Source organism: Lipotes vexillifer, unplaced genomic scaffold (genome assembly GCF_000442215.2).
Source record: "Lipotes vexillifer unplaced genomic scaffold, Lipotes_vexillifer_v1.1 scaffold1303, whole genome shotgun sequence".
Lineage (NCBI taxonomy): Eukaryota > Metazoa > Chordata > Mammalia > Artiodactyla > Lipotidae > Lipotes > Lipotes vexillifer.
Window position 1 is genome coordinate 309450 of NW_006785848.1, and position 26732 is coordinate 336181.

General features: G+C 37.6%; 1 protein-coding gene across 1 annotated transcript in view; it reads left to right on the forward strand.

Moving 5' to 3' along the window:
• Positions 1-17812: 17812 nt before the first annotated feature.
• CD200R1 (CD200 receptor 1) overlaps positions 17813-26732 on the forward strand; it is a 33315-nt gene continuing 24395 nt past the window's right edge. The window contains exon 1 of the mRNA XM_007458156.1: positions 17813-18072. Coding sequence (XP_007458218.1) covers positions 18006-18072 — 67 coding nt within the window. The 5' untranslated portion in view covers positions 17813-18005. The remainder of the gene's footprint in view (positions 18073-26732) is intronic.

A 26732-nucleotide genomic window follows, 5' to 3' on the forward strand; every position in this document is an offset into this window, starting at 1 on the left:
TGTACAAATCACTAGGAAAAACACCTTCTCAAAAATGAAAAGGGCTGGTGAGAAATGTAGTTGAAAAAGCGCCTGTTCATATTTCATTCAGCCTTCTCTATAGTTGCAGGAAATGTCATTAAATTTTAGAGATTTGTTACAGAATAAAAGAAAAAAACCAGTTTTCACAAGTGTTCGAGTTGTTTCATTGAAGTTACGTAATGACATCTTATTTCAAAAGTTTCTTTTCAAAGCAATTCAAACCGATCACTGCTGGAATGGGAGATACAGGGATCATGACAAAATGAATATCTGTAAGATATTCCTGCTTAAAAGACGATGGGTCTTCTAAAACCTTAGCAGCAAACAGCATACCAATGTTAACGCATGGTCTTTTGAGCGATTCCCCAGGTTGTTCAGTGACTAATAAGGGCAATTCTTGAATTAATGTTACACAAAAGTTAATGAACAGGACCAACGACTTGGAGAGTAGCCTGACTGACTGCCGGCCGGCTAATTTTTGTTGATCTTTGCATTGGGCTTTGAGGCTTTCCTCCTTCCCCCAGTCTCACTCCTCCAAAGAAAACGCTTCATTGTAAACATCCAGACATTCTGGATATATATATTACCATGTATGTATTTTAACTCAAAATACTATTCTAAAGCCTTTAAAAATTTTAAACAATATATTTGGAAGTCTTTTTATATCAATACGTACCGACCTACCTGATTTAAAAAAACAAACAGAAAAACATCCCTAAACTACCATAAAAACACAAAGTCCTGATTCACTCCAAGCACTAGTTAGATATGAGAGGGTGGCCTCTTCTCTTGTTATCATTGTTCACATGTGGTTTTCACATTGTCATAGTAACATTTTCCTACATGATTGTTTTTAATGGAGGCATATTATTCCATTTATTTCTCCAGTGTCTTATTGATCACTAATTAGGTTTTGTTATTACAATGCTACAGTGAGCACTCATGAATAGATATCTTTGCACACTTGTGGAAGTAGGATAAATTCCTAGAAGAGGACTTGATAGGTGCATAAGGTGTGTGCACTTTTTTTGTTTTTAAAGAAGATGCTGGGGGTAGGAGTTTATTAATTTATTTATTTTTGCTGTGTTGTGTCTTCGTTTCTGTGCGAGGGCTTTCTCTAGTTGTGGCAAGCGGGGGCCACTCTTCATTGCAGTGCGCGGGCCTCTCACTATTGCGGCCTCTCTTGTTGCCAAGCACAGGCTCCAGACGCGCAGGCTCAGTAGTTGTGGCTCACAGGCCTAGTTGCTCCGCGGTATGTGGGATCCTCCCAGACCAGGGCTCGAACCCGTGTCCCCTGCATTAGCAGGCAGATTCTCAACCACTGTGCCACCAGGGAAGCCCAGGTGTGTGCACTTTTATTTTTCATATTTCTGTAGAAAAATCAACTTCTAAAGAAATTGCAACAAATTACTCTCTAATAAAAGTATTATAGCATCAAAACAGGCATTATAAAAGTAGGGTATTATAATGTTATATAATATTGCCATACATAGATGAGAAAATAAAAATTTTTGTTTTAGTTAATATTTTCCTGATTATTAAAGAGGATAAACATATTTTGAGATTTTGTTTGGTCATTTGTATTTATTTGTTGTAAAACATCATGTTTTCTATTAGGTTATTCACTTAAAAAATTTTGATTTGTAATAACTGTTTCGTTATTGAGAATGTTGATCTCTTGTCTGTCATGTTTTAAAAATATTTTTCCCAACTTGTTTACTTTTGACTTTCTAATAGTACCTTTTTTTTTTTTTTTTTTGGGGTAGGGCCTCTCTCTGTTGTGGCCTCTCCCATTGCGGAGCACAGGCTCCGGACGCGCAGGATCAGCGGCCATGACTCATGGGCCTAGCTGCTCCGCAGCATGTGGGATCTTCCCGGACCAGGGCACAAACCCGTGTCCCCTGCATCGGCAGGCAGACTCTCAACCACTGAGCCATCAGGGAAGCCCTCAGCTTTATTTTTTTCCAAATGATTAGCCATTTGTCTCAGCAATATTTATTAAATAGTCTATCTTTTCTTCACTGAATGTGTATGTGGGTACATTTGCAGACAACTCTGAACTTTGAAAGTGCTTTCATATGTGCTATTTCATTTCTAACTTTGGGGTCCCAGGTGTGGAGATAAACCCGAGCATGAAGGACTTTTGCCAATTCTTACAAGGGTTTGAGAGGTGTTCAGGGATTAATAGACATCACAGTACTCGTTTTGTAATCCTGCATGAGGCATTCATAGCTGTGAGGCCTGCTAGTTAGAGGGAAAAAGCTAGAAACTGGAGGAATTAGTGTAGGGGAAATAACTCTGTTGTGGAGCTGCAATGGAAATCGTAGGGTACCCAGGGAATTGTCAAAGTCCAGGAAAATCAGGCCAAATCAGTATTGAAGGGAATCCAGTCTGGTGGATGAATGTTGTAATAGTATTATCTGTCTTCTGGCAATATTCTGCCTCTGACTGTAGGCAGCATCTTTGTTCCAGGTGGTCTGTCTGCATGAAGGAGTACCCTAACTGACAGTTTTGGATTGGGAGTCAGGATCCTCCTGGATAGGCAGGGTGTCAGGGATACCATTCAGAATAGGATTTAAGTCCTAGTGGGAAAAAGGAGTGTGAATTAGGAAACCAAGCACCTACTTAGTAATGCAGATTCCATAGACATAACAAGGATGTGAGATAGGGCTTGAATTGATCTAAGGGCATCTTAGCACTCCTCCCAGAGAACTGTGGAAAACCCACACTTGGTTTAGTTCCACAGCACTGAGGTCAAGACATACTCACTAAGCTGTGGTACCCCAGGGAGGCTGATAAATTAGGACTGTATTCATGGACTGTACTGTTCTGTACTCCTTCCTGTATAATACTGTAGTGTACATTATCTAATACTGAGTGTGATAAGGCACCCCTGGTCCATTCCACCATTTGTTCATTCATCAAATATCCGTGCTAGGCACTGTACTAAGAGCTGGAGGTATAAGACAGTAAATGAAACAAAAAAGTTTCTGTTCTCATATGTTATGGTCTTGAGACAGTAAGTAAAATAAGGGTATATTAGATAATGAAAAATGCTTAGGAAAAAGCTAAAGCTGGGTAGGGAGGTTAGATGTGTATGTGTGTAGAGATGTAGGAATGTTGCCATTTTAGTGTGATTTTCACTGATAAGGTGACTTTTGAGCACGGATGTTAAGGAAGTAAGGGAATAACCATGTGATTATCTGGGGGAAGTATTCCGGGTGGAAGTGTGAAGGCTCAGAGACAGGAGTGTGTATGGCTTGTTTGAAGAATAGCAAGGAGGCCAATGTGGCCAGGATGGAGTAAAAAAAGGACAGATTCTGGCAGTGATTCTAGCCAGCTTTGGCTTCGATATAGACATTTGAAGTGAATGTATGCATAAGTTATTTTTAGCTGGTTGGCATCCCTTGTGTAGGGAGGAACCTCCTACATCCACTCTATGTGGTTCTAATAGGCCTATCAATTAAAGAACTCCACTCTTCTGGTCACAGGAGGTGGGATTTGGTTATACATTGTGTGTATTATGACAATAACGATTACTTGGGTAATGTGCAGGTGATCGCAACCAAGCCAGTCACTATGTTAAAGTTGGACAGGCAGCTGGCTCTACCATTAAACCTCGTGTCATGATGTTGGAATGTGAGGCCTACACTCATGATGGCTATTCTTCACTGCTACATGAAGGATACCTATGGGGATTTAAGAGGGAATGAAGCTAACACAGAAAGAAAAACAGTATTGAGATTGAGAGGTGGGGATGGGAGGTGGCGTGACTCCTAATGACCTATGTTGAATATCATGTTCTCTGTCCCTCTGCTGTCCAATCACACAAGTCAGTATGCTCCTCTCCTTGTTTACTGAAACTGATTTGACTTGGATTTGATGGCAGCCAAGACTCCTGCATTTTAAGATGATGTGTGGTTCCTTGTGTAAATTCAGAGCCCTCAGACTACCATGCAGGATAGCTGGAATGTCCTATGTGTAAATTTCAACCCTATTATAGAGGAGTCATGGTAAAGCTTTAGGGCTTAGATTGCCTGTGGCTGCAGGTTAAGCAGGGCCAAACTATTACCCTCCCTTAATGTAACAGCTGGACTTTAGGAGGCTTAAGAATCTTCTTTCCACTCAGGATATTTCCTCATCCAGTGGATATTCATGATCTTTGGTAAAGGTCAGTAATCTGGTTATGTTGTGAAAATTAGCAGAGTTCAGGATGTGTTTATAGTCATCCTTCTGAGAAAAGGTACCTTCTGTTTGACAGCTTAGGAGGTAGTTCACTACAAAGTTAACAAGATTTTACTATTTAATATGATTTGGGAGGGTATTACATACTTTATATACACTCCTTAGAATCAGCTTTCATTGCTAAAACCAATCTGACCTAAATGCTATAGTTATACTGTCATGTTTATCTAATAAGTTATACTGTTTATAATAAGTTATACTGTCATGTTTATCTAATAAGAATGGAAGGAACATAGGTAGAACAGGGGTGGGATCTTACCATTTGGACAGGATCATCTCAATTATTCCTTCAGTGATGTCTGTCTCTATAACGAATTGCCATAGAATTCAGAGTGATCTCAATTTATGTCCAAGTCCTGTAAGTGTTAAGTTTAGGGAATCCATCAAGACATGAAGAAGGAAAACATTGTAGGCAGAATCGGTAACATCAGAGTTAGCAAGCATAGAATACACATAGATTAACTCTCATCCTAGGCTAGAAATGGTTTGAAAACTCTAACAGAAGCAAGGGCAGAGATTCTAGGAAAACGTAGAGAGAGGTAATGGATTAGGTCTCAGTGTCCAATTTACACAGGACCTTTTCCTACCATACTTTCCCGCCTGTTTTAAACAACAGTAATTAACGTTTATTGATTGCATGCCATGCCAGGAATTGATCTGGGTGCCAGGAATCAGAAAAACATGGTTACAATCTAATTTGGATCTCAAAGTCTTGTATTAGGAAGACACATTGTATGAATGAGAGTAACATGGAAGAACTTTCCACGTATACCTTAAATTGCTTGAATTGTAATAACTACTGTCTGAGTGAATGCTATAAACTAAAAATGCATTTAATTATACTTTTTAAATTTTTCTGTGCAACAGCTGATTAAAAAATTAAATTACATATCACCTAACATGTTGACACAAATTTACGGCACACATATGTAACATGATGTATGATTTGTCCACCTAATTTCCTAATTAGGTTATAAATTGTTATTCTTGAAATTTATTATTTGACCATCATTCAAGAAACAACAGAGACATAATTCTTATAATCCTCTTCTTTGGGAGCTCATCAATCAGTTTCAGTTTATATTTCATTAATGTATCTTTAGAGAATATCTCTAACAGAGATATTTTTTTTTCCTTCAGATAAGCTTTTTGAGCTTTCTTTTAAGGCTATGCCTACTGTACTAAGAGATTTATAGAAAGATCAGGAGATTAAATATCAGACCTTGATCATGTGTAGGAGGTGAGCTCTTAGAATCATTTGGGTTTGGAGGAGGAGGAGTGTAAAGCTTCACTTCCTTCAAGGTTGTTTTTCTCAATAAAGAGAAAAACACTTGTTTTACATAGTTGTTCTCACTTGTAACTGCGTATTTGCTCTCTCTGCCATACTAGTGCTATTAAAATATTTTAGAACTCTCTTCAACGTGTGTTTTTATATTATTCAGTTTTTATTTTTGCTGTTGTTGAAAAAAAGCATTTTGCTGTTCTCACAGATAATTCATTAACATTTTAATTCTTATTACCTATTAGGCAAGATCATTTTGATGGGCAAGTTTACATTGTATCAATAGTATGTCTCTAATTTATATCTTCATTGCCTTACTGGAAGTGAATGGTGTGTTCTCTGGCACCCTGAATAGATGAGATGACATTCCAGAGGCAGAGATGTTGAGATACATTCAGGTTCTTTAACTCACTCACAGGTAGATTGTGTCAGTGGTCCCCAAGACTACTCAAATTTGTTGATTCACTAGGTGGGCTCACGGAACTCAATATATGGGTGTACTCATGGCTATGATTTATCCAAGTGAAGGGATATGAAGCAAAATTGGTAAAGGGAAGGGCACTCAAGGTGAAGACTGGAGGAAACCAGTGACAAGCTTCTACAAGTTCTCTCCCAGGGGAGTTGCACAGGATACACTCAATTCTGCCAGCAGTGAACTATAACGACACATGTGAAATGTCCACCAGGAACATTCACCTGAGCCTAGGACTCCAGTGTTTTATCATGGGCTGGTCATATAGCACATAGTGCTTGTGTGGCTGACTGTGGTCACTGAAATTCCAGACTCACAGAAGGAAAGCAGATGTTCAGCCTAAACCACATTGTTTGTACAAACAGTTTATTATCATTATCATTTAGGGGACGTTTCCTAATCAAGTTATCATTTAGGGGACTGAGCCACTGTTATCATTTAGGGGACGTTTCCTAATCAAGTTCTCAGAGGCCAGTCTTGCAAGCAAGGCTTTTTAAGGATAGCAGTCACAGGCCTGCTATGTTAACTCTTTTCTGCACATAGATTAAAAGGTTAAAAAAATTTTTTTAATGAGGAGTTTCTTATCTGCACTTGTTGTGAGAGCATATGCTTGTAGAAAAGCTATATTTCAGGTTTTGCTCTAAATACAAATGATTTTTCTAGAGATTTTAGAGAAAGGTGGGACAAACCTGCTCTAGTCATTTGAGTAAAACATGGCAAAACTAGAACTCTTTATGCGGAAGGAGGTTATAATCAACATTGCTGTGCCATCTACCTGTCATGAAGTATGGAGACCCTAAGAGCAGTGCAGTTAACATTAATGGTTGAATTGGTATGAACAGCAGAGCCTAGGGTGACTAAGTGAATCCTGGGGTATTTAGCTGCAGTTGAGTGCAGTTAGGTTCTGGAATATTCCCTCCAACCTCCTTACTCACCCTCCTTCATGAGCTGGACAATACATTTCAAAGAATGTTTTGTGATTACTTTTAGAAAGGATGCTTTGATAGAAGTACAAGGCAGTTACCTGACAGGCAGATCTCATGAGCGGAGGGCATAGAAGGAGTGGCTGAGCCCAGAATGTAATGCAAGATGGTCTTCATGCTGTGGGGTACCCCTCTACTGCCCAACTACTATAAGCTAGGGCTTAATTCACTCTTCTCACCCTGTACCTGTATCTGTTATTTGCCAATGTAACTAACTGATTTTACCATGATAATATGAGCTCACAAACTTACATTACAAACCCACAAGCCAAAAAAAAAAAAATAGATAAAAGTAAAAAAAATCATTCTAGAGGTAATCAGAGTGAACAGATCTGGTAGACAAAGAATTTTAAATAAAACCAGTAAATATTCACAGAGAGATAATGGGGAACATGAAAAACAGGAAGCTTCAAAGAACCAATTGGAGATACTGGATATGAATGTATTATTGTTGAAGTAAAGATCTCAATGGATGGACTTGATAATTGAATAGCAGAATGAATACAGCCAAAAACAATGGTGAGCTGGATGATCAACTTAAAGAACAGTCTAGGAAAGCGTTGGGAAGGGGTAATAAAATGAAACATAAAAGAATTAAGAGCTGTGGGGAGTAGAAGAAGAAATGTTAGTATCAGTGTTATTGGAGTCACTGTAAAATAAATGGAAGAAAGTTAGTATTTTAAAAAATAATTATTGAAAAAATTTCCAGAATGGGAGATGTGAAACCTCAGTTTGAAAGGGCTTATACAACAGAATAGATGAAAGAAACTTTATGCCTAGTCATAGTAAATTAACATTTTAGAGCACCAAGTACAAAAAGCAAATGTTAAAAATTTCCAGAGGATAAATGCAAGTCAACTACCAAGCAATAGGAGTCAGATTAAATCTTCTGGGTAGCAGCACTGAATGTGAGAAAATAATAAAGTAGCATTCCTAAAGCACTGGAGAAAATGAACATCAAGCTCAGTATATTTTATTGTTGACTAAATAAGCAATGACACACAAAAGCATATTCTAACAACCCAGAACTAAAACTCTAGTCTAAACCACTGCTACTCTAAGTGCAAGTCCAAGAAGTGTCTGTTATCCATCTGGATGAAACAAGAAGCATATGCAGGAATATAAATGAATACACCGCTTCCTTTTTTTTTTTTTTAATAATATCTTGTTAGGGGAAAAAAAAAAGTAAGCTGGACTAAACTGTGTGCTTAGAAATACAGATGATTTAGACTCTGGCACAAAGTTCTTTTTTCTAAAAATATCAAAACTGATATCAAACAGTTTGTAGACTAGTGCTGGTTCAGGGACCATATTTTGAGTAGCCTGTTTGCAGAGGATATCATTATGAGGTGGGTGTGGACTGGAGGTGCACAAGACCATAGGAAAATGAACATGAGCTTGGGTATTTGTCTTGGCTTTGTGGTGGAAAGAAGTTTTAGATATTGATAAAATTTTAAACTTTATAGAAAAAATAAGCATAAATATGAATCTTATTAAGTTGGGCTATCCACCGTAAGAATAAAAATAGGATGTAGATCTTTTAAAATAGAATAAGAAAATGGAATTCTTCTAATGGGAGTATTAGAAAAAGATAAGTAAATTTTAAAAGTATGGTAAATAGATAACTGGAAATAAGATGGCTGAAATATGATCTAATATCACAGCAATATAATAAATATGAATAGTTTAAACTAACCCATAAAATGATATGATTTCTCACATTGGTAAATAACATAAACAAACACAATGAAAATGCAACATCTAAATTCATTAGGTAATTCTATATGCTGTCTTTGAGACAAAGTTTAAAATAAAATATGTAGCCTTTTAACTTCTTTTAAAATATTGGAAGCAGACAGATGGGGTGGGCCCGAGCCAGGAGGTAGCTGAGGTGATTAATATCTTGAATATAAGGAACTTCAATATATCAACAAATATTATAGTTTAACTCAAGTAGAAGGAGAAAAGGATAGGCAAAGCATATTAATGGTCAGTTTACTGAGGAGGAAAAGTGAATTGTATAGAAACAAGAAAAGGATTTATGACATAATTACACAGTGGCTTATGGATTATATACGTTTTATGACTCTTTCGAACATAGATAGACCATCAAGAGAAGACTCAGACTTACATAATAGTAATTGAATTTGACCATCTCTGATATTTTGCCAACATTTTGCCTTATACAAATCATAGGTTTACATTTTAAAACTTTTTTGTTTTGAAGTTCTATTTGTTAAGGTAGGAGGATAAAACACACTTTACTTAACAATTTGTTAGCTTGACTTATAACTTTAAAATATTTAGACATGTGCTATGTGGGCCTCCATCTGTACTCTCATGTGGGCCCAACAAATATTAGGAGTGGACTGATAAAGGAGAAAGAGTAATTAAAGAAAATCATAGCAGGCCTTTGTACCTATTGTGGAAGACTATACAAGCATAACAGTGGTTAAACAGTGTATTAATTTTCTGTTGCTGCTGTAACAAAATACAGCAGTTTAATGGCTTAAAACAACTCTTGTCTTACAAATTTATTGTCTTACAGCTCTGAAGGTCAGAAATCTGAAACGGCTTTAACTGGGCTAAAATCAAGGTGTCAGCAAGGCTGTGTTCCTTCTAGATGTTCTAGAGGAGAATCTGCCTCTTTGCTTTTTCCGGTTTCTAGAGGCAGCCTGCATTCCTTGGCTCTTGTCTCCTTTCTCCATCTTCAAAGCCAGCAATGTAGCACCTTTCATCCCTCTGACTCTGAGTGGCTTCCCTCCCTCTTTCCCCTATAAGGGTCCTTGTTATTATACTGGACCCAACTAGATAATCCAAAATAATTTCCCCATTTTAAACTCCTTAACTTAATCACGTTAGCAATGTCCTTTTTGCCATAAGAAACCTATTCACGGGTTCTGAGGATTAGGATGGACATGTTTGGGGGAAACATTGTTCTGTCTACCACAAATGGAGAGTGGGAATGAGAAGGCAGGTAGAAATTGGAGCATTTGGAGGAATAGTTTCACTTTTTACTTTATATAACTTTGTGCTACTGTTTAAATTGCTTTCGCAAAGAAGATACTACTTTTATAATAATAACCATTAAAAATATATTTTGATCCCTCTCCATTTTTTGTTTCTTTTTATAGAAAGTATATTTTATATCATGCATCTCTTTGCCTTGTAGGAGAATTATTTCAAATGGCCTCTTAAAGTCATTATGTTTAATCCCATTTAATAGAGATACAAATTGGTGTATATAGAGCATAACCGAGTTACCTAATATATATATATATATTTTTTTGCGGTACGCGGGCCTCTCACTGTTGTGGCCTCTCCCGCTGCGGAGCACAGGCTCCGAATGCGCAGGCTCAGTGGCCATGGCTCACTGGCCCAGCTGCTCCGCGGCATATGGGATCTTCCCGGACCGGGGCACGAACCTGCGTCCCCTGCATCGGCAAGCGGACTCTCAACAACTGCACCACCAGGGAAGCCCTGACTTACCTAATATTTATACGTGAATAAAGGGACAATCTTTTGGAAGAAGAATAACAGTGAAATAAGAGACTATAAATAAGATTTTTAAAAAAGATTCCTTTCAGCATGTCACTTCTCCAAAACTAGTTCCAATCTGTGTATTGAGTCTGATTCTCAATAATACTGATACCCCAGGGCTCAAGAAGTTGTTATTTGCTTCCAAATGGGCCCAAGTTAAAATTTAAGTTAAATACCTAATGACATATTCCTGGGAAAGCTTAACTCTTTTATTGGTAGTAATAGTTTATTTCTCTTTTTTCTTGATCCTCTCATGTCAGCAAACCAGATTTAAGCAGTCATAAAATGCATTACCTTAGAAGAGAGAGTATTTAATACATGCACAATGGACAAAGATAAAAGCAGCCTACACTTCACACCACTGCCCACATCCCTTCTCCCAAAGGTTTCTCCCAAGACATTCTAATGGTCCGGGTTTCCTCCCTCTGGATGGAGGTGCTTCACGATAGATACTGTGGTGATGATTTGCTTTGGAAGATGGAAGCGTGGCTGCTGTGTTCCCACTGCCTTTGGTTCTGGGGTTTTCGTTTTGAAAAATTAGGGTTTATATATCAACAGGTGATGAAGCTCATCTCTGATTCATTCTCCCCAAGGTTGGTGCATCTCCAGCAGGAGCTCAGTCATAATTGGCCTAGGACAAATTTGTTAGAACCAGGGCACCACTTCTTATAGATATGATTGCTTTATCACGTTCACCTAAGGAAAATGTAGAAACACTAAACCAGATAGATCTTATCTACTTCCTTTTTTTGATACAGAGCGTTCAACATCTAAACAGTCTCATAACCTTCACCCCCACTGACAAATGTGAGATGATCATAAAAATATTCATTAGAAAATTCCCCTAGACACACTTTCCAGTCATAGTAAACAGCTCCGAAATTATTGGCAGTATATTAAATAAGATGAATTAAAGCATACAAGAAAGAAACGTCACTAGTAGGTAAATAGTCACAGAAACATAATTTAGACAGATGTTAATACAGCATAAATGATTTCAAGGAAGAATAATGTAGGACTTCTGACTTTTAAAATTCTTAAATTTGATGTATGGAATATCTGAGCTTTTATGTTTCATTAACATAGTCAAGTCTACAAGTGACCAAAATAAACAAAGATTTTAGTAGAGCAGATTGCAGAAAGTTGTGATAAAACGGAGCAGCTACCAAATGTAAGGGTTCTTCAGCTTCTGGTATCTGTTTATCTTTTTGCTACTGTCCACAAGTTAAGTTTTAAAAAAAAGTGCTTTTGAATTAAGAACTTTAGTCTCTCTCTCTTTTTTTTTTCTGATCCAATACAGTGGAGATTGGTAGAATGGCCAAGTTAGGAAATATTTTTTAAGTTAATTTAATTAATTAATCTTTTAATACAGCAGGTTCTTATTAGTTATCTATTTTATACATATTAGAGTATATATGTCAATCCCAATCTCCCAATTCATCACACACCCCCTCCCCCGCCACTTGGAAATATTTTAAAGGAGGAAACAAAAAGACTTGCTGATGGATTGTGGGAGATAAGGAAGAGTAAAGAATCAAAGGATGGGACTTCTATATCAGGTAATGCCAGATAGAAATTTAGACCAACCTTCCCACTGAAGACAAGTAGAAAAGCTAGAAATGGTAATAATAATAATAAATCTGTTGGAAGGTATCAGAGAACTCACAAGGTGATGAAGAATTACCTGGTCAAGATCCAGAAGAAGAAAGAAATACAGATTGGTGAGGCTAGCACCTGTAACTACTTTTACCTTGGGGATATTTGTTGATCTAGATGAGCTGGCTGAAAAGTTAAGTAGTGCTTTACAGTTTCTTGGGGCAGGAGAGGTGGGGAGGCAAGGAGAAAGTAAAACCATTCCTCACGTAGACTACAACCCAGCTTTCAGGCCCCTGGTGGCCTAGAGAATCTGTCCTTAACGTTGGATTAAGATGATGCCAGATTGCTAATGTTCAGATTCCGGGCAGAAGTAAATGAAAATCTTCTCTGGAGACAGATAAAATCATACAGGGCCTCAAATTTTTTCTACACTTTGGAAAACAACACACAATGCTTGGCACATGCGGAAACCTGACATCACAGAAAGAAACAATAAAAGCAATAGATAATAGAGATTTACTCACAGCTACTCTAACACTGGAATTCTCAGATACTTTAAAATATTCTTTTTATGTTCAAGGAGACAAAAGACAAGGTCAAAATTTTGGCAGAAAACGAGAAATTAAAAAATGACAGCAGATTTGAAAAGAAGAATCAAATAGACATTCTAGAACAGAAAAAAAAAAATGCAGTAATCAAAAACTAAGCAGCAAAACTGAAGTTTGAACCCAGGAAGTTCAACTTTCGGAACCATGGTCTTAACAGCTACTCTGAAAACTAGGAAAAAAATTGTTAACATTCTTAAACTTCCAAATTTAATGAGAATTTAACCAACTTAAACTACATTCTGGTTAATCATTGAAAACATTATGTGATGTCATAAAAAACAGACGAATATGTAGTATGGTCAAATATGTAGTTTGGGAATACAAATTTTAAGCCACTGATATAATAAAACCACGGTCAACAGAACATTTGTCATTTCCCTGAAAAAGTTCCATTGAAAATTGAATGAAATTGTAGAGAGATACAAGCTTCTATGAATGATATAATTTTCATGTTTCATATCCTTTTACCAGAAAGTTGCACAGAAATAATTTATTAATTTAATACTGTCTAAAACTTTTAAGGTGATCCCATTGAGCTCAGTCTGGAAAATTTATTTTTAAAAGTTCCTGTTCCTTCTTGACTCTAGTAATTAAGGCGTTTTGGAGATTAGATAACATGTGTCTCTTTTCAGAATACTTTGCCTGGATATTGGTTTATAGCCAAGGTATATGACTTGGCTTTTCATTCCTTTCAATTCATTTCTGTATTCTTCTGGACTTCCCTGTCCCAGTTGTCATTCATAGATGAAAATAACATAACTTCCTCTGAAGTTTTTTTTTTTTCTTCTTCTCTGAGAATTGCCAGTTTTACCCGAACTTGCCAAAATCATCACCAAGATTCACCAAGGGGTGTGTAAGGGGAATTAGGAGGCTCAAACACTGATTGAGGGGCTGGTCAGGAGTTTGGAAGGAGGGGGAAATGGGTTGGGGAGGTCCCCAGCTGTCCCTCCCCTTTCTAATGCCACAGAAAAGGGATGTTTCCCTGGTCAGCACTCCTCGCCCTCCCCCATATCCAAGTTCTCTTTGGGAAGTGGAGTAACATGTTAGAATGTTAACATACTTTGTAATCAAAATCTCAAAGTGTAGCTGTTACTGAATTTGCTAATAAATTGATTTGTAAAAACATTAGCTTTGGTTTCACCAAATTATCCCCAGGGGGCAGCAGAGAGTGATCTTACTGCAAATAGTGATTAGAGGCAGAGCACAGAGTTTCTCCCTCTGTCTCTGTCTCTGTCTCTCCGTCTCTGTCTCTCCCTCTCTCCCTCCATCCATACGTCCATGTATCTCTCTCTCTCTCTCTCTTCAAAACAAACTATTAAGTTGTAAGAGTGCCCAAATGGAAGAAAGAATGAGTGAGTAGAACAGATTAAGGAAAGGTGATAAGTGTGGGAGATGTATTAGAGTCAAGACAGAGTTAAAAAATAGGTAGTAAAGTAATAATTAAGAGACAGATTTGGAGTGAGATTTCTTGGGCTTGAATCCTATCTCCATCACTTATTAGCTGTGTGACTGGACAATTTACTGACTTTAGTAAACTGTAAAATGGGGATAATAATGTTTTTACTTCATAGGGTTGAGAGGGTTAAATGAGGCCATATTTATAAAATGCTTAGAACAGGATCTTAACTATTTACTATGGACAGAACCAGTGAGGTCTAGAATTGATATTTTAACAAAATATAAATATATAAAATGTGTTTACTAATTTCTCTGTTCTGGTTTTACTTGTTTTTTTGATATTGCATACATTTTATTTTCAAATATTTATTTCTAAATTTTCTTTTTGTACAATTTATGAACTTATATTGGAAAACAATGATTAGCTCTTATCTATCTTCTAACTTTTAAAGGAGAATTATGGAGGTATAGCAACAACTGTATATTGGAAGTGAAAATTTTTAAGGTAAATATCAATGACATAGTAGAATGTAAAAAATAGAAATATACATTTTATGAGGCTTTCTTAAGTTACTCATCAGTACATTTAATGACTGTGCATGGAAGAAGATCCAGGACTTCAGATGGGTCTTCAGAGCTTGGGTCAGGGAAGATTGCAGAAAAGTGAATTAGAGAATAGGGAAATAGGAAGTGGCTAGGAGACCAGCCATTTTATGCAATCACAGATTGAATTATAGTGGCTCTGTGGTAATTCATTAGCCTCAGATCTCTAACCATTGTACCATGAGGGCAGGGAAGAAATAAAATAAAAAGTGGAGCGTTGTAGAGTTTGAATCCTTTGAAATTCTTCACATTGTTGGGCATTGTTCTTTCACCTCCATGAAATAGTTACATTAGCAACTGGGTGGCAGTAGGACAGGGTAAACTGAGGGACTTGGGATTAAGCGTTTAGTAGTGTGCATGTGAGTTTGTGTGTGCGCGTGTGTATGCACATGCAAATGGAAGGGTAAGTCAGGCCACATATCTAAGCCAGAATGTTCACAGAGAGCAAAAATGACAAGACAAGTAGGCATTGGCCCATTACCGCAAGGATACACATCCAGAAGACTCAGCTGAGGAAGAAGGAGCAGGCAGGTACTTCAGTTACAGGCAATCAAGACTCAAATCCAAGAGGTGAAAGAGCAGGCAATGGAGAACAAGGGGTCAGAAATAAAAGGCCATTAGAGTCTGTGCAGTAAATATTCAAGGTCCATGCAAAGCCTTTATATAATGGGGAGGGGTCCCAAGGGCAAGATGACAACATCTTCTTGACTGGTTTCAGTTGTGGCTAAGCATGACTGTGACATGAGACAAAAGAGATACACCTGACTGGAAGAAGTTTACTTCAAAAGCATTTATAGGCAGATTAATCTTTTTTTTTTTTTTTTAGTAAATCAACAGTGCAAATTGGGGGCATTATGTCTTAAAGCAGCTCTAACTTACTAAAGCTTACTAGGCCTTTTCGTCTTGGCTACTACAACATTAACCTGCATAACATTGTTCTGTTTGTCTCTGTGGGCACTGATTCATAATTGGCAGTACTGAAGAGGAGGTGGAAGACTGGTGGAGTCAAAGGTTTGAGTTCTGGTTTGAGGGGTACCTTTCTCTTGATCTTGTTTCCATCTTTTGCTCTGCTTTTTGGGACCCAAGGGGCACACCTAAGGAGAATCTTTGAGATTTTTCAGAGACCTGCATACACAAGACAAGCACATTTTTCTCTCATTCTGTTGACTTTCACGGCTTATGTTTGGTGGATGGTTATGTTAACAAACTCTTGGTCTCTTTATTGTTCTTCCAAATACTTGCTCTGCATAAGAGGTCAAGGTGGGAGTTGGGAGGTTGGGGCGATGGGGTTTTGGGATGGAGGGGATGTAAGAGTGTGAAGAGAAGGTCTCATCCCGCCAAATCTACTTTGAGAATTCTATGGTTTTTCACACCACGTGCTTGACTCTTAAAATGCTGCTTGTACATTGTGGTTGGACCTGAGATGAGGGCATAGGAGTGTGTCTATTTAAAGTTGTTGCCTGAAAGTTCAAACCAGAGGAGTTAACTGGAAAGAACAGAGGGCTAGTGAACTTGAAAGGTGAGTTTTACTCCCAGCTTTGTCACCAAGTCACTTTGGGACCTCAGGCAGATCATGTAACCCTTCTGTGCTTTAGTTTTGGCTGTGTCATTGAACAGGCATCAACATAAATGATCATCAAGAATTTTTGATGACATGAGAAAATGCTCATATCAATATAATATTAAGTGGAAAAAATAGGTCATAGACTCAATTAAGAAACTTGCCTAGTATCATCAGATTAGTAATTGTCCAGCAGAGATCAACCTATGGTCTTTTGAAGTATTCCATGCCCTCAAGCACCTGATTTCACTGTCTTAAATTGACTCAGTGGAAGGAAAGCTTGAGAAGGGGAAGAGGGGAAATATATATAGTTTACTCTTTGGCAAGAGGCAAGATGGAACTGCTAGCTTAAAGAAAAAAAATGCATGTTATTTAATTTTTTTCCTGTTTGCAATGTTTTCTTCCCCTTCCTGGGGAGCTTTGCCTTGGGGTAGGAAACTCTTAGCACATAGAGGAGTCTGTTCCTCCCAAACATAATCTAAAAACCTATGAATAGTCACATTAAGGCAGGTGTATTTTTTGTTTTTTTGTTTTTTGGTAACTCTAAATTCCAGACGTGTGGCAACTAAAGATGAGTATTTATTTGTAATTTGGTTCAAATGATCATTCTAGCTCTTCAAACATGAAAGTGAATGGGAATAAGTACTGAATTGTGATAGACAATATTATGCTCCCTCCAAAGATGTCCGTGTCCTAACCCCTTGTAAACGTGTAGTCTTACACAGGAAAAGAGACTTTGCAGATGTGATTAAGTTAAGGATTTTGAAATGGGGCTGTGATCCTGGATTACCTGGGTGGTCCAATATAATCACAAAGGTCTCTATAAGAGGGAGGCAGGAGAGTTACCACCAGAGAAGATATAACAAAGGAACAGGGGTGGGAATGATGCAGCCATGAGACACAGAATTCAAGTGACCCCTAGAAGCTGGAAAAGGCAAAAAACAGATTCTCTCCATGTGTCCAGAAAGAACACAGCCCTGCCAACACCTTGATATTAGCTCTATAAGATCTATTTTGGACTTCAGACCTCTAGAATTGTAAGATAATTAATTTGTGTTGTTTTAAGCCACTCAGTTTGTGGTAATTTATTACAGTAGTAATACAATTATGATGCTTCTAGAGTTGTATGTGACTCCCATTATAGACAGTAATCACATAAGAATTTTCAAGGGAAAATCTTTTATTCTAAACTTGATTACTGAGGCTGTACACCTCTTCAAACTGGAGATAACTGCTAAAAGTTATGATGACTGGGAAATTTACAGGATGGGTCAAATATAGAGAAATATCCTGTTTTGCTTTTTAAACCAAATTTAGACAAATCAGTTTATCTTGGGCACGTTCAATGCCTTACTGTAAAGTTTATCTGTGTACAGCAGAAGTGAGAAGAGGACCAATGAGCTGAAAGATAACTCAATCAATCCACTTCCTCCGTCTTTGCTTCAGTGCTTCATACAGGAAATCTATTGCTGTGTCAAGTTCCAGAGAAGTTTCTTCTGTTCCAAGTTACTAATCAGGCTGAAACACATAGAGTTGATGGAAGGGGCTACGAGGAAAGAAGTGTCATGCTGCTAATGGGCTAAGAGGATCCAGCACGGAGAAGTGGACGAGAGAGGGCCTCACCATGTCCATAGCTCCTTTTACACCTGTGTGGAGGAACAGTGCTGAGTGAAGGGCAGAAAATAAGAAAACAGAAATGCCCTGCACTTGGATAACTTCTGATCTTCAGCTACTACTGATTTTGACTCTCTTCTTAGTTGCAGGTGGGTTTGAATTCTCTTTGGGAGGGTGACAGGAGAATGACTGGTGAGAAACCTGGTCTAAGCTTTTCCTGAGCTTTCTTTGCCTTTCTTATGGAGCAGAGCATGATAAATGCAATCTGAGATATGGGGGATGGGGTTTCCTTCTAAACTTACTTCACTTTATTATTCTTATTTTCCTCTTTGTCTTACTTATTTTGTGTCCTACTACACTCTACATATCTCTATAATTTGCCCCACTGCCCATTTCCTTATTCCCCCTCCCCCTTTTTTGAGCAAGACAGAATAAATTAATTTCTAGTAGCAATTCAAGTCACCTGAAAAAAGTGGCGCTATTTTCGTCTCCCCCTCTTAAAAAACTTAAATAATAATCCCAACCTATTTATGTCCATATTGTTAACAGTATAAATTAGGAAAGTTTATTGCTTTCTTGTCACTTTCGATGACCAGGCACTTTTCAAAATATAATACGTTCCGAAGTTTGGTCGTGCGTCTGTGATGTAGGTCTGTATTTATCTTTAACATATGTGGGCTGTCAGAGACAGTTTCTGGGTTAGAAGACACGTTCTTCAACATCTAGCTTCCTGCAGGAGTTGTGGAGAACTTAGGGCTATTGCGGGGCTGTCCGGGTTTCACTATAGAGGGTTGGTAGGAGTGGGAGGGAGTTTTCAGGTTTCACTTGTAGTAGATGGAAGCAGCTGCAAGGAAACATTTGGTTTTAAATTTTATAGTTTGGTAACTGAAGGAAGAAAAGTATTTTTTCTCATATAAATGACTTTAAAATACTATCTTCCAGCAAAACATCTGTTTTTCTGCATGTTAATCTTACTGGTGAGCACACATGAAGTAACTATACTGTATTACTGTACTTTTCTATGGAGCATTTTCACATACTTTTTCTCCTCTGATCTGCACAGCAACCCAGTGAAGCAGGCATAGAAGATATTTCTCCATCTTACAAAGGTAGAAACTGAGGCATAGAGAGGTGAAATGATTTGTCCAAGGTTACACTACTAGTATATGACAGTCATACCCAGTAATAATATACATCTGTAAGCATCACTAAACATTTGAATAGGCAATTTTCCTCAATACTTAGTCATTATGCTTTTCACTAACAACTGCCACTAAGCCAATACTTAGTTATAAACTGAATGGAGTATTTACTCACTTAAAAAAAAAAAATCAATTGATTTGAATCTTTCAATAGTTGAGGTCTTGTTGTAGAAAGTTCTTAAAGAAACCTGTTCAGGATTCAACTTGGCAGGGAATGTCAGCTAGGCAATGAGCTATTTATGTCAAGTTGCACTATGACTTTTGGGTAAAAGAAAAAAGATCAAGATTAAAACATAATCAATAATTTTGAATTTAATGCTTTAAAGGTTTGGATTTTAAAACTATTTCTAACCACAACTAGGCGATACTACAAATATCAAACCTCTGAAGTCTGTGCTTCTATAATTATAATGTTATCAGAATGTTTAGGATAAAGATATGGAAAAGCAAATTACTTTATGTGCAGTGATCTCGCATGATAAATTCACCATGAAACAATTCAGAATAATGATACGCAAAGCACTTGGGGCATGAGTTTATATCTTTATCACTAATATTTTGTTATTAATGCTGCCAAACAGAAATAACTCACTTTATTATACAAGACAAACTCACAAAGGAGAAAGAGAGCTAATGACTTCACTGTAAACAACATACTATTTAAAAAAATCCACTTACTTTTTTTTTAACTTATTTGCTTATAAATTCAAGCAGTGTGGTAGTTGATAGACAAAATTGATAGACAAGATTTATTAAGAAAATACCTGAGAGGGAAAAATAAAAACAATGCTAATCATCCACTGCAGAATAAAGCTCTCCAACACTGTGTCTGGTCCCCTTCCCTCAAACTCCCTTTACCCCACACCACTTCTTTGTTACTTAATTCTATTGTCTTCTAGATTTTTTCTTGTGTTCAAATTATATTTTGACGTCCCCATCAAAATCTTTTATAAAAGATTCTATCTTTTATAAAGATATATAATCTCACAGATATTGAGATTATGAGTTACTGAAAAGGAACCCACAACCTTTTTTCTCCTTTGGGCTAATTTTGACCATCTGTTATTATCTCCCAGTAGGGGGCAAGCAGTAACAAGAAGAAGAGATAAAAATCAAGGCAGGGCTGTTTGGTAGCTTCAGCAGGTTTGCAAAAAACCAAAAAAGAGATTAAAAGCAATTGAGAAAAAGAAGGTGTTTGTCCTCATTAATTTCAGTCTTCTCTTCCTTTTCTAATTTGTGATAGCTGTGAATTTACACATTATAGTAATTTTTAGGTGTGGTTTCCTCTAAACATCCATGCTTAAACAATTAACAAATGAACCAAAAGTCTTTATATAGAGTCTTGTACATAGAGTGTGTGTCTGTGTGTGTGTCTGTGTGTGTGTGTCTGTGTGTGTGTGGGAATAGGGCTTAAAGATTGTTAGCAATCTAAATTAGAGAGATCAAGCTAAGATGAAACAAACGGAGAACATTTCAATCAGTCAGTCTTGAAATTGTGCATGAATCTAGTAAAAATCCAAAGATAGGAGAAATTATGGTGGGTTGGACTTATTGAAGCCTTTATGGAAGAGATGGGTCTTGAATGATAGGTTTGGATAGATGCGGAAAGGCAGAGATAGAAAGTGGGAGGAGGAGACGTGTAGCGTGATCAAAGGCAAGGTTGTTCGGGGAGAAAAAGAACTCTTAGCTTGATGGATCAGAGATTGTTTGTTATATGATTGCAGGAAATAAGGCTGAATTTCAGGGGTCCTTGATCTCTAAACAAAGAAACTTGGATACTGTACACTAGTCAGGAAAATAATATAATAAAACAATATTTTGGAGAAAAATGTGGCATCGGTATCTCACTGAGTGGGAGTGGAACTTGGTAAAGCTTTATTTTCAAGCAGGGGCAAGAGCTCCTACCCTTGAGTTTACATTTTAGGAAGGCCCGTGATATTACTGACAGGCATTGGCAGCTGAGAAGGGAAGTTTCTTTGCAGAGGAAGATGTTAAATTCAGTATAGAGAGGGCAAACACATAGGATGAAAATCCCTATGAGCACTTGGAAGTATAGCACATCCATAATTTGTGGATGGAGGATCCCACAAAGAGAGTACACATGAAGAGATAAAAATAATAGAATAAACTCTAGAGGTTTTTGGATTTGGGTCCTAGGAGTGATAATTATTTCTTCCTCTCTATAACAGAGAGTAAGATCTGAGAAGAGATGGGAAGGGAGACAATCTGCCATATAGATGGAATGCTTCACTTTAAATAAGAGGACAGAAACTCTTCTGAAATTGCAGAGTAAGATGAGAAGTTGGATGTAAGGACGCTAATAGGTTGAGGATAGAAATAAGGAAATGGGAACAAATGAGAGTTCCACAGTAGATAAATTCCCTCCCAATGAAGTCATGAGTATTTCAGTTAATGGTGCTAGTTAATAAGATAATTCAGTTTTCATTTGGTTTTATGTTGTATCTGAAAAATCGATCTGTACAGTGATTAAAATGTAGTAACTTTTAATATATACTTTTGCCTCTTCCCTCTTGTTGTCATCAACACACATTTGATAATTCCTAAATGGGATTAGGAAGCAGAGCTGTGGTTATGAAATGACTTTGGACTGTGTGATGCTAATTGCTCCTAAGAATCAAACCATTACTTTTTTTTATAGTTATAAACTTTAAAAGTTGAGTTTTGAGCAGAGAATGCTTATTAGTGAGGACCCTTGGAAGAAACAGCTGGAAAGTAGGACAAGGGAGCAGAGGAAGAAGCCCACCAGCAATCTTAACCATGACCCTCATCTGACCCCTCATGGGGGTCTCTAGAGTTAGAGTGGCTCCAGAGAGACTCTGCATTGAATCAAAATGGCTGGGGCTTTATACCTCCAAATTAGTCAACGGATGTGGGCTGCCCTGGGAAAAGTCTGATTGTGCGTGAAATAACTGAGGTGATCTCCGAAGATGCTGAGAACTGAAGGCTGTCTGCTGACAGTGCTCCTATAGCAGCAGGAGCAGAAACTTATTCCTCGAATAGGATTTGGGTACACATACTATCTCCATCATAGCTGCCATTTCCAGGGCTCTTCATTCCTCCCTGAATTTCTGAGTTTCTGTCTGGTGTTATTTCCCTTCAACCTAAATACTTTCTATTATCATCACTAGTAGTGTAGTTCTGCTGGTAAGGAGTTCTCTTAGTTTCCTTTTACCTGAATATGCTTCATTCTTGCATATCTATTCTTGCATATTTTTGCTGGATGTAGAATTCTGGTTGACTTTTTTTTCTTTCAGCACTTTAAAAATGTTGTTTCACTATTTCTGATGAGAAGGTGGCAGACTCAAAACATTGTTCCTCTGACTATAATGAGTCATTTTTTTTCTGGCCGCTTTAAAGATTTTCTCCTTATTGTCAGTTTCACCACATATAATGTGTCTATGTATAGTTATTTTCATATTTTCCTGCTTGAGGATTACTGAGATTCTTGAATCTATAAATTGATGCTTTTCAGCAAATTCAGGGAAATTTTTAATCACTGTTTTCTTCAAATATTTTATCTATCAACTTTCTATGCTACTTCATTGCAGGTCCCTATAGTTATTATAGGTTGTTTTTTTCAGTTTTTTTTCTCTCTGCTCTTCAGATTGGATAACTTCTATTGATCTATTTTTAAGTTTGCTAACAATTTCCTCTCTCACTTCTCTTAAGGCCATCCACTGAATATTTTACTTCAGATATTGTATTTTTCAATTTTAGAGTTTCCATTTATTTTGTAACTTGTCTCTTTTCATTCTGTTGAGATTTTTTGTTTTTTCATTCATTGTGAGTCTATTTTCTTTTATATCACTGAGCATAGCTTAATATTTACTTTATGGTCCTTTACTGATAATTGCAGTATCTGTGTCAATTTGAGGTTGATTTCCCTTTAATGTATTTTTTTTCTTCTAAGAAAGGACCACATTTCCCTGGTTCTCTGTAGGGTAATTTTGTTTAGATTGTGAATATTACAACTTAGAGGCTATATTCTGTTACATTACTTTGTTGATTTTTTTTCCCCAGAAAACATTTACCTTGGTGGAACTCAAACTAAAAACTCTCTCAGACAGTATTTTATTTCATTATTTTTTTTAAATTAATTAATTAATTTATTTAGGCTGCACCAGGTCTTAATTGTGGCACGCGGGATGTTTGTTGTGGCACGCGGACTTCTTAGTTGTGGCATGCGAACTTTTAGCTGCAGCATGCGAAATCTTGATTGCGGCATGCATGCAGGATCTAGTTCCCTTACCAGGGATTGAATCCGGGCCCCCTGCATTGGAGCATAGAGCCCTACCCACTGGGCCATCAGGGAAGTCTGATCTCTTGGACAGTATTTTAAATCTCGGTGCTTTTACCTTTAGCTAGTTGGCTTCAAGTGTGCCCTGCCATGCGGGGCTTGGGGTCAGCCAGAGAGGTGGGTACAGTTTACACACAGAATTTAGAACTCAAGCTCTCTGCCTCTCTCAATTTCAAGAGACCAAGGTTGCCCTGAAATTTATCTTCTTTTCTTCAGAGAACTGTGAGTTTTCTATTAGAGTTTTAGCTGTCCAGTGTCATGCCAACTGCAGCCTTTCCTGGGACTAGAAGTGGTAAATATGGGAAACTTTCTTTCTTTCAAGGATTGATACCTCTCAAGAATCTTCTTGCTTTTTCTACTTGCCAGTGGCTTCAAATAATTGTTTTTCTATTTTGTCCGGAATTTGTGGTTGTTATGTGTGGAAGCTTACTTGTCCATAAACAAAGTAGAACTTTCTTCAAATCTATGTCTTTTTAATATCATTGTGTTTTTACCAAGTGATATTGATTTGGTTGGCTGTATTATCTTGGACATTTAGATCAAATGTATTATATTATTAAATGCCTTTTTGTTTTCTAAATTTCATCCATGACTTGGATGAAATTTTGGTGCTTTTCATTTTTCTCAAGAAAATCTCACTCCCCTTTCCCTCGTTTTCTAGATTCTTATATATCTCTGTATTGGACTTAAAGATCCGTCATGAGATATAATTCTAACCACTAGCTATGCCATCTTTAAGAAATTACTTGCCCCCCCTTTAAACAGTAATTTCCTCATTTGTGAAATAAAGGAGATGCATGACACTATTGAGAAGTATTGAGTTTTCAGACAGGAAGGATTTTAGAAACTTTCAAATTAAATTCTTTCATTTTATACATGGGCAAATAAAGCCCAGAAATGTTTAAGGAATTACTAAAGACATTACCCAACTTTTTAGTGGATGAGCTGAGCTTGGAAATCCTCCATAGCACCAAAAAATAGAGGGGAAAATGGATATGGCAAGTATATGTGGGAGAATCTATGGTTTTTTAGATGTGATGTACTTGAAGTAACAGCAAGCATTCAAGTGAAGAGAAATAGCAGCTTAAGGGTTGAGATTTTTGTTTAGGAAAAATAAGTCAAGGCTAGCATGTGGGCTGGTTTTTCTGTCAGTCAATAAGTAAGTGGGTGTCTGCCATGTGTCAGACACTATGCTTCATGCTGCAGATACTTGAATAAGACAGACATTGATCCTGCTCTCATGGACCTTCGAATCTGGTAAGAAAGGTAGATATTAACTAAATGATCGCAAATAATTAAACAATATGAAATGTGTAAAGAGAAGTATAGGGTGGCATGGAAATGTGTAATTGGTAAGTCTGATCTGGTCTGAGGGTCAGGGAAGACTGCCCTGCAGAAGTGAGGTTTAAGATGAAGATGAGCAGAAAATAGCTAGGCAAGGAGGGTTGAGGGGATGAACATTCCAGAGAGTCAAACAGCCTGTAAGAGGGCAGAGGGAGCTAAACTGTGACTGAAGTGGTAAAACAAGGAGAAAGCAACTGTGTCGAGGCCCAATTCAAATTCTGGAGGTGGGAAAGGATGGTGAGAGAAGGTGTAAAGGGAGAGAGGAGCAGGCGAGACTTGGGGCAATACCTTTATTAAGGTGCCTGAGGAGACAGGCAGGCTTGCAAATGAGGAGACAGATAGAGAGAAGCACAGGGTAGTGGTAGAGGTGAAGGAAGGGGTTTTAGAGGGAGAGGAAAATAATAGCATCAAAGTACGCCAAGCAACTCAGGAACATAAGCACTGAAGAAAGGTCTAAAGTTTGACTGTAAAGGACCTGGTGACCTTCAAAATTGTGGTTTGAATGGAAGGGTATAAGAGCCACAAATTGCTGACATAGAGGATGGAGTGGGTGGGGGGGAAACTGAGACTGTGGGCTTAGACCGCTAATTCTATGTTAATTTTCTGTCAACATAGGGGGAGCCTGAGTGTGTTCAAACTGTGTCATTGGAGAACAGTCAGTGATTCGGTAAAGATATTTTCCCAAACAGGGTGTTCGCATATGCAGTTTTAAATTGTTTAGTGATTTCTTTTCTTTGTCCTTGCCATTTTGTTACTTTACCATGAAATACTATGCCATCTTTCACTACAATTTATCTATTACATAATATGGGAGTATCTGGTTATAGGATTTATTTTTGTGGTATTGACAATTTTTGAAAAAATGTTCAAGTAGTAAATAGGGGTAGATTCAAAATTATTAAATCTAGTTGTTTTTATTCTCCAAAATATCATTCTATCTGCCTTTTATTGGCTCTCTCCTACATGTTACCCAGAGGTTGTTCTAAGCCAGTAATTTTAAGCTAGTTGCCAGACAGAGTCACCCGCAGGGCCTAAAATATTAAAGATACAGTGGTGGCATCTTAAGCCTACTTAATCAGACCTTTCAGGGCATCTGGACTTTCACAAATCTTTGCAGGTTATTCTGATGGGAGCTAGGATTAAGAACACTGTTTTAGGTCTTTCTTCATTACCCAAACTATCCCTGTTGTCCCAGATCTACAGGGTGCTATAAATCAGATTCTGCTCACCTTCAGATTTACCCATCATCCAATGTGGACTTTAACTTCCCCAAATGATAAGGTTTCTGAGGGCCAACGCCTTGCTTTATTCATTCTACCATCCCCAGAGCTCTGCACAGCTACCTGAAGCTGAGTACGTATACTCAGAAAACGTTTGTCAACCTAAACTTCCTCAAAATGTCTCTTGTATCTGTAACCACTCTTGCCCTTTATGCTTCTCTCTCAGAAACCAAGTGTCAGTGTTCAAAAGCAAGCCTCCACTTTGCGTTTGTCTCATCTCCTCTCGCTACCTTTAGGATCCTGCTTTACCAGTTAGCATCCTTCATTCTTGCAGCTTCTAGCGCTCCCTCTTTCTGTCTACAAATATGCTATGTTCTCCTCTCTTCTTAAATACCCTCTCAGTCCTCCTAGTTCCAGATATTGCCCCATATCTCTCTTTCAGGTTTGACATGAAAGGATAAAGCCACTGTCCCATTCTCCCATATCTCCCATACCTTCAAGGTCAAACTTCTTGAAAGAGCAAGTCTACATTTGTTGACAATTGCTTCTGCTTGGCCCCTTGCAACCTGTTCTACCCCTCCCTCTGTACTATAACACTACTTTCTTACAGCTCCTAAATGTCTCTGATGACCTTGTTAGCAAACCATAAAGCCTCTTAGTCCTTACTTCAAGACTTTTCATACATGATTTGACCTTGATTATTTCTGTCTTGAAATCTCTTTCCC